The sequence below is a fragment of the Leptonychotes weddellii genome, chromosome 14 (assembly GCF_054177405.1).
Source record: "Leptonychotes weddellii isolate Sample4059 chromosome 14, ASM5417740v2, whole genome shotgun sequence".
Lineage (NCBI taxonomy): Eukaryota > Metazoa > Chordata > Mammalia > Carnivora > Phocidae > Leptonychotes > Leptonychotes weddellii.
This window is the reverse complement of record NC_138382.1, coordinates 31,717,673-31,730,878: the sequence shown is the minus strand read 5'-3', so window position 1 is coordinate 31,730,878 and position 13,206 is coordinate 31,717,673. Positions and strand designations below refer to the sequence as shown.

Below are 13,206 nucleotides of genomic sequence, written 5' to 3'. Positions count from 1 at the left end.
ACAACAGGGTCCATGGCAAGTGCCAAGAAGAAAAACAGAACAGGGTAAGCTCATGGAGCATAATGGTGGGGTGCTGTCTTGGGTAGGGTTGTCAGGGCGGGCTTCTCTGGCATAAAGTTGAGCACACCTGATTGAAGTAAAGCAACAAACATGTAGATGTTGGGGAAGGATGTACGTGGCTGATAGAGTGAGCAGTTTGGTTTGAGGAACTGTGAAGGGGTCAGTAGGGCTCGATCCTGCTGGGTGAAGGACATAGTGCAGGAGATGAGTTCAGAGAGTGATCCAAAGTCATCATTGATGTACTCTTTCTGATAAAAATTGTGGGTAAAAAATTACAGTACAGACACCCTACAGAAATGGGAAATTATTTAGCTTTAACTTGATGCTCTGTATAACAGGCACATACAAGTAATCATAGAATGTTTTTTTCCAGAATGGAATGATCTTTTTTGTCATTGTTGTTACTTACTTATGTCATTGTACCCGGAGTTAGTCAAATGGCAACGCTGGAGGGTACAATCCTCCAGACTTCCAAGTCTGTTGGGAGACTTTTGACACCAACAGCAAAGAGTTAAGTTCGAACTATGAAGTTAGAGGGAAGAATCCACAAAAGACCACCCTCACTTCTGAGCTGAACTGCAAGTTCTGGATGTTCCCCAACCCTCCTCAGGTTCAATAATTCAGTATAAGGACCTACAGAACTTACTAGAAGCTTTTCTACTCATGCTTACGGTTGATTATAAAGAAAGGATACAGGTAAAAAATCAGCCAGAGGAAGAGACACATAGTGCAGCCTGAGGATTTCAAATATGAAGCTTCCATTTTCCTCATAAAGTGTTTCCTTTTCAGAATTGATGTGTAACAGTATGTATGGAGTGTTGCCAATCCAGGAAGCTCACCTGAGTTTGGTGTTCAGAAACTTTATTAGGGTATCGTTTCATAGGCATGACTGACTGCCTATGTGATTTAACTTAGTGTCAGTTTGGGGCTGATATCTTGTGGCCTTGAAGCCCACCATGAATATCTGGAAACTCCAAGGGTTTAGAGGTTACTTCCTAGGAGCTGGGGGTAAATGTCAGACCTCTCTTCAGGAAAGACCAAATTCTTTTCTTTTAAGATCTTATTTATTTATTTGACAGAGAGAGACACAGCGAAAGAGGGAACACAAGCAGGGGGAGTGGGTGAGGGAGAAGCAGGTTTCCCGCGGAGCAGGGAGCCTGATGTGGGGCTCGATCCCAGGACCCTGGGATCATGACCTGAGCCGAAGGCAGATGTTTATGACTGAGCCACCCAGGGGCCCCAGGAAAGACCAAATTCTTTACTACATATATTGTTTTAAAAATTCAAGAATATAAAAGATTAAATGGCCCTCTGTCTCTCAGGGACAACTAATGTTATATTGGTTGGTTGGTGTATATTCTCCCAGACGTTTAATACAAATATAAACATCTTTTTTGAATGTGCATTGTGTCGTACTGTACACATTGGTTGATAACTAGCCTTTTTCACTTTTGTGTGTATGTGAATGTGTGTTTGTGTGTGTTTTAATGAGTACCTTAAAGGTGAACACTGGAGGTAGGTTTTGAAATTTTTCCCATCTAATAAACAATGCTGTATTGTGCATCCTTATACATATATCTTTGTGTGTTATTCTCATTTTTCTCTTTGAAATTAATTTGCTAAATCAAAGGGTATGGGAATTTTGAAATTTCATATGTACTTCATTATTACCGCTGGGGATGTTTTCTGTGAAATTGTTTATGGAATGTCAAAATTGTTAATAATCTTCATATTGCTCTTAGGTAAACACTGCAACATTGGCAATTTCAAATGTCGAATATGCTCACATTCCACATCTCAGTCCAGCTGTAATTCCTACTCTGCAAAATGAATTGTTCTTATCATCCTCAAATAATGGGAATCTGGAAGCATTTACAGGATCTGGTACTCCACACATCAATGGGAAACCTGCTTGTGATGAATTTGATCAACTAATCAAGAATATGGCCCAGGTAAGAACATTTCTTCTTGTTAGTTATGATAGAACAGTGTAAACAAGTCCTGAATAATTGGAAGAATATGTATATGTTTACATTACATTATATAAATATATAATATATATGGTTAAATATATTTATGAGGACATTTATAACATCCGAAAAAATTGAGATGGAAAAGAAGTGGATTTTGTGTGAGTTTGGATGGTTCAGAAATTTTTCTATTTATTTATTTATTTATTTATTTTTATTCTTCAGGATCAATAATAAAATACGTCACTCTAGGTGATGCATGATAAATGTTATCTGAGAAAATTCTTTTAAATTTTTTTTTTTAAACTCAGTAATGCCACTAATAAGATAACTGTGAATGGAGTGATTAACGTTTAATTAAAAGTTATTTCTTGCTTTGTTTCCTGAACAGGGTCGCCACATAGAAGTTTTTGAGCTCCTCAAACCTCCATGTGGAGGTCTTGGGTTTAGTGTTGTGGGACTCAGGAGCGAAAACCGGGGAGAACTGGGAATATTCGTGCAGGAGATCCAAGAGGGCAGTGTGGCCCACAGGTATGATTCTTATGACGTCTTCTCCGTTTCTGATACTGTATTCAGAAGGTGTTGATGACCTTGGGAGAATTTAGAGAAAGAAAATGGATAAAAACTGAAATGTAATATAATCTGTTATTAATCAGTTTTTAGAAATCTTTAACATCACTGTGATAAAAAGCAAGTCCTCGGAAGGGAGAATGTCTTTTAAATATGGTCATAAACACTTTTTAGGAAGGAAAGGAGAATTTGAGTAGGACATTATTCTCATTATCATTAAATGGGCTCATTTTGATCGGATTTAAAAGTTGCAATATAGAATAAGTATACAAATGACCCATGATAACTTGAGCTATATTTTATTAATATACTCACAACAACAACTAAATGTATACACCTTTGCTTTTATTTGTAGTAAATAGGAACATCTAAGACAAAACATATAGGTTGAGTGAGTAGCTGTAAAGAAGGTGGCTTTTAAATGGGAGGGATTGATTAGGGGTAGATAACTAGAGCCCAAACTTAACATTTTCAAAAGTAAAATTGCAGGGAAAAGCTTAAAAAGTGTGGACATTAGAAAACTGGCTTAAAAATAACCTGAAAATATATGCAAAGAAGCTGTCATTTTCTTGAGAGCTGTCAGATGTCTTTTACTCCTTTTTTCATTCCTGATAGAGATGGAAGATTGAAGGAAACCGATCAGATCCTTGCTATCAATGGACAGGCACTTGATCAGACAATTACACATCAGCAGGCTATCAGCATCCTGCAGAAAGCCAAAGATAATGTCCAGCTAGTTATTGCCAGAGGCTCATTGCCTCAGCTCATCAGCCCCATAGTTTCCCGTTCTCCATCTGCAGCCAGCACAATTTCAGCTCACTCTAACCCTGTAAGTACATAAGATTTGTAAAAGGGACAGATATTATTTTTCTAGTCCTTTTTGGTTGTCTACAGATTTCCATTTCCTGTAGGTCCTTGTATTTCTTGAGTTTTTCCCATTTTATTCTTTTATCTCTCCCTAGCTTGGAATATTAGTTATTTAATTACGATTAAGTTACTGCCTTCTAAATCAACTTTTACCTTTCTTTGTGTATTCTTCTAGTTGACCACATTCCTCAAAAAAAAAAAAAAATTCAGTTTTTCAACAAACCTGACTCTATCTTTAGACAGAAAATAGTCTTGATTTTGCTTTATAAATTACAGAATTATACTGTTTGAGTTAGCTGTCAGTGACTTCAAGGAGTCCTCTAATTAGAAATCCTGTGAGGCAAGATTTTATAGAAGATAATCTTAACAGGTGATGATTTCTCCTTGATCTTTTTCTTTTTTTAGAAGTTCTACAAAGGGTCTTACAAATCAGTGCCTATCTTCAACTGGTTAAATGCGGTCACTATAAAGATGTATTGATAATTTCAAGAATGATTATATCAATAGCAGTAACAATCTGTTGAAAGGGAATTACACTAAATCAAAGGGACATTCTTAAGGCTTGTTATTATATCTGAACTCCATTATTTGATACCAATCACAAAATAATATTCACAAAAATCTCAACTATAATAAAATTTTAGTTTTTCCACCAAATTTTTTCAAAGTCATATAGGAGTTTTGTTTTCAGGTTCACTGGCAGCATGTGGAGACTATTGAACTGGTGAACGATGGATCTGGACTGGGATTTGGCATCGTCGGAGGAAAAGCAACTGGAGTGATCGTAAAAACCATTCTGCCTGGAGGAGTAGCTGACCAGGTAAGCTACTCCAACAGGTGTTTTATGCTGTTTTATCAAATTATATGCCTTCATCTTTTATATTTTCTGTTAGAAAGAAGAAACTTTGGCCTTACATAATGTCAAAGAAGCTGAGTTAGAACTTCTGTTTTGCTGGGCTTTTCCTGAAGTGTTTACTTTTAGCCCTCGGAGAAAGATCTTTGAAGAGGGACATTGATCTTAAGTTACAATTCTATTTATTTTTTTAAAGATTTATTTATTTTAGAGAGAGAGAGAGTGCAACGGGGAGGGGTAGAGGGAGAGAGAATCTCAAGCAGACTCCATGCTGCGCACAGAGCTGGATGTGGGGCTTGATCCCAGGATCCTGAGATCATGACCTGAGCCGAAATCGAGAGTCAGATGCTTAACCAATGGAGCCACCCAGACACCCCTTAAGTTACAGTTTTAGGCAATGATCTTAAGACTCTTGTAGAGCCACAGACTAAAGCCCAGGTTATGGTTTTGATCATTGTAGAGGTAGCTACCCTTTATTTTATGATCATAAATCATATTTATAAACCTAGTCTGCTGTTTTATAGTCACAAGGTATTAGGGAAAGAAGAATACTTTATTATTGAGAGAAGAAACAAGATTCGACTTGTCCCTTTAGTGATGGTGTCATCTTTGTAAATGAAGCACAGCCTATTTTTATCACTCGGAGTAGTTTGTTAAAGCGTTGCCATTATGCTCTGTGACACTGTTGGAATATATGTGAGAAAAATTGTTGTAAAGTTACTGGTTATGATTTATATTTTAATTTGAAAAGTTCTATATTTTAATTTGAAACTTTTGCTTTGGTTGTAACGTTTTGTTTATAAAGTTGTCTGTTTTTGCATGTGTGTTTGAATTTAAACTAGAAAGTCAGTTTATCAAATATTTCTCATATTCATATATGAAAAGCCTGTTTAATGGCAGCTTTATCAGTAGAGGTATTGACAGTAGCACAATAATATGCATATTTTCTTCCTTTTAAATAATAGCCAGCCTTTAACAGTATTTAATGAAATTCCCCTAGTTGACTGGTTTGCTATAAATTAAGCCTTGTCTTCAGTACAGACTTGCACCGTCTAACACTATAGCTACTTGTAGCTACTTGCTACTTCTAAAATTCAAATTTAATCAAAATTAAATAAAATGAATGCCTGGGGTGCCTGGGTGGCACAGTCAGTTAAGTGTCCGACTCTTGGTTTCAGCTCAGGTCAGATCTCTTGGGTCATGAGATCAAGCTCTGAGTCGGGCTCCACGCTTAGCACAGAGTCTACTTAAGATTCTCTCTCCCTGTCCCTCTGTCCCACCCCCCCACCCCCGCTCAAGCTCGCTTTCTCTAAAGTAAATAAAGAAAATTTAAAAAATTAAATAAAACGACGAATTCAGTTCCTTAGTTGGATTGAACACATTTCAGGTGCTCTGTAACCACATGTCAGTAGTAACTGCCATATTGGATGATGCAGAACATTTCTGTCCCTGCAGAAATTTCTAGTGAATAGTGCTCGTATGGAGGATAATAAGACTCATCCATCTAAATTTTCATCTGAAAATTATTCTTTTAGGGATATTTTTAATTGAAAGTGCAAGACAGAAATGTATTAATTCACTGCTTTTTTGTGGTCTTTCTATATTTTTTGAGTAATATGTATTTGCATATGCTTCATCTTTGCTTAGTGGCATTTTCTTTTTTTTTTCTATTTCTCAAAAAACTTATAAAAGGCTTATTATTTTCCTGTATATAATGGGTAGAAATCAAATTGAAAAGCTCTTATCAGCTGTTGATTTAAGGAATATTTGTGAATTTCAGTTACTTGTATCACATTGAATAATGTTAAGATGCATCAAAAACAGTTAAAATAACAACCACATGGTTAATGTTCCGTGATTGATAATGACATTACTATTTTTAAATTATTCTCTTTCCCTCATTTAGGATTTCTCTGACGAACTTAAAATATTAGTAGCCTGATTAACTGGTCTCTTTATTCAGCATGGGCGACTGTGCAGTGGAGATCACATTCTAAAGATCGGTGACACGGACCTAGCAGGAATGAGCAGTGAGCAAGTAGCACAAGTGCTCAGGCAATGTGGAAACAGAGTTAAACTGATGATCGCAAGAGGGGCCGTAGAAGAACCAGCAGCACCCTCCTCTTTGGGCATCACCCTTTCCTCATCCCCATCTTCTACACCAGAAATGCGGGTAAGTAGGTAGAAGCAGTTACTAGGAACCTCATAGACAATAGCATTTAGATGATAGTGCTGTTTAGAAACTAGACTTAAGGGTGCCTGGGTGGCTCAGTTGGTTAAGCGACTGCCTTTGGCTCAGGTCGTGATCCTGGAGTCCCGGGATCGAGTCCCGCATGGGGCTCCGTGCTCGGCAGGGGGTCTGCTTCTCCAAATGACCCTCCCCCCTCTCATGTGCTCTCTGTCTCTCATTCTCTTTCTCTCAAATAAATAAATAAAATCTTTAAAAAAAAAAATTAAATTAAAAAAAAAGAAACTAGACTTAATGATACTCATTCATATATTAGTGCTAAAGAAAGAAAATTCAAGTGTAGATGTGTTTCAGCACTAATAATATCTTCTTAATTAGGAATCATGTGTAACATGAAAAATAGGTTTCTTTAAAAAATTCTAGGTTACTCTTTTACATCTTTCTCTAAGCAGCACGTTTATGAGGATAATCTTTTGCAAGATGATAAAATTTTAAGGAATTATTTGCTACTAATAACTAAAATGTTTAATTTTATTTTTCTTCTATCTAGAAGGCTCTCCGTTAGGCAGGCTGTGAGTTCCATCATTCTCTTTCAATACCTTTCCTTTTAGTGTCTTTTTTGGGGGGGAGGATAGGGGTGGGAGTATCAACAAAATAATTTTATCCAAAAATCTCTTAAAGCTTTAAAAACAGAATTACATCCAATTTCTGGATAAGCTTTATAGCAAATGCAAGTCCTGCATTCCTTTTTCATAGATCTAAAAACATCTATGATATTTTTCTGTTAAAGTTTTTTCTAATTAGTTGCTACGGATTCTTTTTTAATAGCCTAACCTCCTCTACAAGCCCTTTAAAACTTTATTAGAACACTTGAAATTTCCATGATTCTGTTGTTTTAGGCTTGAGTTAGTTGCTATTTTTTGCAGAGAAAAAGAAGTAAAGAAAGAAAGCTTGTGTATGAAAGTATTTAAATCACATTCTTTTGTGGTAAACAAAACATTTTATTCAGCAATATATAAATGAATGCAATACCGAAAACCACTTGATGTAATTGAAAGCTTAGAAAAATATCTATTCTGTGCATATCATCATTTCTGAAGCTTGTGCCCCTTTTAAAACCATTCGATAGTCAAATTGCCACCCTCTAAAATAGCACTCGCATAAGTCTTATTAAAAATAGAAAACACATTTGTTTCAATTGAAGCAGATTTCATCCTGTCATTTTCTTGTAATTATCTAAACTTTAAACTTTTGCTAAGTTTGCACAGATAATTATGTGCAATGAAAAAAAATAAATCAAACTTTACTATAAAATTGTATCTCACTTAGATGGACTATCAGTGAGATATAGTCAGAGTTTGCTTAAAGAAAATAAAAAAAATATTACCAGCTAGCCCCAACCTGTATGTCCATCCGAACCTTCGTTCTGTTATGATTTTTGTAGGGTTCTCTGGGGAATCTGCTGGTACCATACAAGTACATAATGCCAGAAGCTTGCTGATGACTTACTGCGCTAGTCCACTAATGCTGAATTCAGAGAACCTTGCCCTTCAGCCCAATGTGTAATTAAGAATAGTTTTACGTGTGGGGCACCTGGGTGGCTCAGTCGGTTGAGCGGCTGCCTTCGGCTCAGGTCGTGATCCTGGGGTCCTGGGATCGAGCCCCACATCCGGCTCCCTGCTCGGCGGAGAGCCTGCTTCTCCCTCTCCCTCTGCCTGTCACTCTGCCTACTTGTGCTCTCTATCTATCTGTCAAATAAATAAATAAAATCTTTAAAAAAAAAAAAAAAGAATAGTTTTACGTGTTAGAGGAGCCTGCTTTCAGCTGTCTTTTCAGGAATGAAGATCAATGCAGAAAGGCATGCTTTCCTTATAAAGAGCTTCTAAGTTAAAGTCTGAATTTACAAAACAAATACAGTAACAATTTTAAATAGCTCTTTGTTGCATTTCACAGGTTTTCAAAATCATCATCAGTGTATTAATAAAATGTCTGGAAGATAGATGAACTCCTATTCCTGGTGTTAGAATCAACTATCCATTTAAGGTAGTAGTAGCAGCAAGTTAGTGGACAGTGTCCTGAGTGGACACTATGGCTCCTATATTCTACTAAGGATCTTACACACTGCAGAGCATTTTAAGAGCAGGGGTTTTGTAACCGACTTACCTGTATGTGAATCCTGCCTCTAATAGACTGCTTACTGTTTGTCCTTGGAAAGGTTTATGTTCCTCAGTTTCCCCAGAGAAAAACTGATAGGAATTGTACCTCCCTCATAGGTTGTACTAAGGAGTAAATTAAGACATCTCAAATGTCTGTTACATAGAAACTGCTCAATAAATGTTACCTGGACTTGTTATTCTTATTCCTGATAGAGAGTTGAGCAAAGCAATGATTAGAAAAATTCAGATTTGAATGTGTTGACCTGAATTCAAAACATGAGTTCTTTCAATTGTAGAAACGAAGATAAGCCATCCCTGAAAATAGAATTTGTTAATAGGAGACTATTTGATTTTTAAAATTTTGTATACACAAATCATAATGCATTTTTCTGATAAGTGGGTGTTCAGCCTTACTGCTGACATTACTTTTGAGACAATGTAATGCTCAGTTCATGTTGTCAAGATTGAAGGAGTAGTCTCTTCCGTAGTTTCTTTGCCACCTAATGATATTATATTATTCCTAAACATAGGTTGTTGCTTTTTGAGTTTATCTTGTTTGTATACATGTTTCTTGTTCTGCATATTTATTTACTGATTTTATTTTAGGTTGATGCTTCTACTCAGAAAAGTGAAGAAAGTGAGACATTTGATGTAGAACTCACTAAAAATGTCCAAGGATTAGGAATTACCATTGCTGGTTACATTGGAGATAAAAAATTAGGTAGTTTTAAACACTTTTTTTTTTTTTTTTTTTTTTTTACTTAGGAATTGCCTCTGATATCTTTGTCTTGTGAAATATTGAATCAATATGGGGCACCTGGGTGGCTCAGTCGTTAAGCATCTGCCTTCGGCTCAGGTCGTGATCCCAGGTTCCTGGGATCGAGCCCCACATCGGGCTCCCTGCTTAGCGGGAAGCCTGCTTCTCCGTCTCCCACTCCCCCTGCTTGTGTTCCCTCTATTGCTGTCTCTCTCTCTCTGTCAAATAAATAAATAAAAAATCTTAAAAAAAATATTGAATCAATATTATGTATTTTCAGATTGTTGGATGAACTGATCAAAAACTTCCTTAGGAATAATTCAGTGTCAGAAACTCTGATACTGTGCTTGACAGACAAAAATCATTGTCTTATTCTCTAGACTAAGTTTCTATTGGTTTTGTTCCTGTGGCTTGTTGATTTATATTTATTCAAAATTAGGACTTTATATGTGGAGAATGAAGGATGGATAGTTTTTGAGTGTGCTTTGCAAAAACCCTGTTTCTAATCTTAGAACCTTCAGGAATCTTTGTAAAGAGCATTACAAAGAGCAGTGCTGTTGAACATGATGGAAGAATCCAAATTGGAGACCAAATTATAGCAGTAAGTAACACATTTAATAAGAGATTTGTTAATTTTCATGGTTGAGAAATGCATTCTCCTAGTTTACTCAGTTTTGAGAACTACAGTTAGCTCCATACTAATTTAAGCTTTTTGGTGATTTGAGGCTGTCATTACAATTACCCGTTTTGTTATTTTGTAGAAGAACATTGGATAGAAGCTTCACTGATCTCAGTTCTAAATAATAGAATAATTTCTGATATATCTGATTTCTGGTTGTAATGAATTTGTTACATTAATATACTTATACTTTAGTTGCAGACAATCTAAAGGTAAAGACCAGATATCATAATCTTTAGTGTACTTGAATCTGAATTTTGGGACGTGTGCTTTTTTTAATATCAGCAGAATGACACTGTTGTTGTTGGCTCCATGTCCAGGCCTCTTTTTAGCTCTAAGAATATACAGGAATAAAAGAAATAGATCTTAACTCCCTCTTAATCAGATCAAGCTCATCATTGTTATTGTAGTGACCTCAGTATGTTTTGAGCATATTGGTATTCAAGGCAGTGTACAGAAGAATACAACTTCACTTCAGTGTTCTCTGCAAACTGGGCTACCCTAACTACTCCTTGAAACACAGTCTGAGAGACCCTACACCAGGGGCTTCCTGGTCAGAGAAGTTTAGGAAGAACTTATAAGGTCTCTTAGGGATTCATAATGCACATTGAAAAATCTAAGACTCTGAGAAGTTATGCAGTACAGAAAAAGCTATTTTACTTTGGGTTTTCCTAAACTTTTGTAATCATGGGCTCTTTCTTTCCTCAAACATATATTAACATTTTTTGAAAGACATTTTGGAGAATACCAATTTATCTTAATATGTATTTATGTTTAATTAAGTCTCTGTTGTTTCCTTGGGATCTTATTATGATAAGAGTGTAGAATGTTAATATAAGATTCCATGTTCATAGTGGCTTTGTTCATAATAGGTGAGATGAGGAAGTAACCTAAATGTCCATCCATGGATGAATGGAAAAACAAACTGTGATGTGACATATATATATAATATATATTATATATATATAATATATACATATTATATATATACCTATATACACTAAAGTTTATGATATCTGGTCTTTACCTTTAGATTGCAACTCAAGTATAAGTATATATATATGAAATGGAATATTACTTAGTCTTATAAAGAAGGAAATTCTGTCATATCCTGCAACATGGTTGAACCTTAAGGACATTATTCTAAGTGAAATAAGTGAGTCACAAAAAGACAAGTACTGTATGTTTCCATTCGCATGAGGTACTTAGAGTAGTCAAACTCATAGAAATAAAAAGAATGGTTGTTGCAAGAGTCTGAGTGGAGGGGAACATGGGGAGCTGTTGTTTAATTGTTACAGAGTTTCAGTTTTGCAAGGTAAAAACATTCTAGAGATCTATTGTATGACACTGAATAAACTTAGCACTACTGCACTTTATAGGTAAAAATGGTTAAGATGTTAATCTTTTTGTTATGTGTTTTCTACCACAATTAAAAAAAAAAGAGGTGCCCTTATTTCTGCCTTTGCTTCTACATTACAACTTTGAGTCTTCTTGGGCTTAGTTCTGTAAAACTAAGTACACCTGTTCACCTCTTGAAACCTGTGAAGATCAAGTTGTGCTTGCCACTTAAGTTGGCTATAACCTGGGAATGAGTTTTAACCACTGTATCTTCATTTGTCATACAAGGAAAATTAACTACTTTTTTTTTTTTAATTTTGGAGAAGAAGAGTGGAGAGAGAGTACATAGATACAGACTCTAAATCCATATCCAATACTGAATTAAAAATTAAAAACATAGTGTACTTTTTTCCCTAAGATATATATTTTAATCCATTAAAAAAGTTTTTTAAAAAATCAGCTTTATTGAGATATACTTCACATAGCCTACAATTCACCCATTTAAAGGGTATAGTTCAGTAGCTTTTAGTATTTTCACAACTGTGCATCCATTATCACAGTCAATTTTAGAAACTTTTCATTACCTAAAAAGGAAACCCCATACCCAGTAGCAGTCTATCCCTAATTCTACCATCCTCCCAGCACTAGAGAACCACAGTCTTTTCTCTGTCTCTGTAGATTTGCCTACTCTGTATTTCATGTAAATGGAATTATACAATATGTGGTCCTTTGTGACTGGTTTATTTTGCCTAGCATGTTTTCAGGGTTCATCCATGTTGTAGCATGTATCAATTCTTCATTTCTTTTTATAGCTGAATGATATTTCTTTGTATGGATATACCACATTTTATTTACCCATTCATCAGCTGATGGACATTTGGGTTGTTTCCATTTTTTTGGCTGTTATGGATTATGTTGCCATGAACATTCATGTACAAGTTTTTGTGTGGATGTATGTTTTCATTTATCTTGGGTATATACTTAGGAATAGAATTGTTGGATCCTATGATAACTGCTTAGTAAGCTGCTTTCACATACAAAATTGGGAAAAGGAAACTTCCCTTGTATAATTTTTAGGCAGACCAAATGAGTAATTAATTAAAATACTTGGTATAACACTTGGCACGTAAGTACAGTTTAATTACGAAGCAGATCCTTATTAAAGGCCTGAAATAATTGCACATTTAAAAGCACAATAGCGGGGCACCTGGGTGGCTCAGTCATTAAGTGTTTGCCTTTGGCTCAGGTCATGATCCCGGGGTCCTGGGATTGAGCCCCGCATCGGGCTCCGTGCTCCGCGGGAAGCCTGCTTCTCTCTCTCCCACTCCCCCTGCTTGTGTTCCCTGTCTTGCTGTGTCTCTCTCTGTCAAAGAAATAAATAAAATCTTAAAAAATAAATAAAAGCACAGTAGCTTCCCTCCAAACTTGTCATTATTTTCTTTTTTTTCCTTTTATTATGTTATGTTAATCACCATACATTACATCATTAGTTTTTGATGTAGTCTTCCATAACTCATTGTTTGCGTATAACACCCAGTGCTCCATTCAGTACGTGCCCTCTTTAGTACCCATCACCAGGCTAACCCATCCCCCCACCCCCCTCCCCTCTAGAACCCTCAGTTTGTTTCTCAGAGTCCATCGTCTCTCATGGTTCGTCTTCCCCTCCGATTTCCCCCCTTCATTTTTCCCTTCCTGCTATCTTCTTCTTCTTCTTCTTCTTTTTGAGGGAGACTGTTGAATCACAGACCCATACCTCTGAAACAAATAA

The 13,206-nt window shown here is 36.0% G+C and overlaps 1 protein-coding gene across 12 annotated transcripts in view; it reads left to right on the top strand.

The window, feature by feature from the left end:
- Nucleotides 1-13,206, top strand: part of MPDZ (multiple PDZ domain crumbs cell polarity complex component) — a 164,863-nt gene that overhangs the window by 50,939 nt on the left and 100,718 nt on the right. For all 12 annotated transcript variants that reach the window (XM_081802990.1, XM_081802989.1, XM_081802986.1 and 9 more), the window contains 7 exons: nucleotides 1,803-2,012; nucleotides 2,422-2,561; nucleotides 3,216-3,429; nucleotides 4,159-4,287; nucleotides 6,284-6,493; nucleotides 9,271-9,385; nucleotides 9,934-10,022. In XM_081802990.1, the coding sequence (XP_081659116.1) occupies nucleotides 1,803-2,012; nucleotides 2,422-2,561; nucleotides 3,216-3,429; nucleotides 4,159-4,287; nucleotides 6,284-6,493; nucleotides 9,271-9,385; nucleotides 9,934-10,022 (1,107 nt within the window). The remainder of the gene's footprint in view (nucleotides 1-1,802; nucleotides 2,013-2,421; nucleotides 2,562-3,215; nucleotides 3,430-4,158; nucleotides 4,288-6,283; nucleotides 6,494-9,270; nucleotides 9,386-9,933; nucleotides 10,023-13,206) is intronic.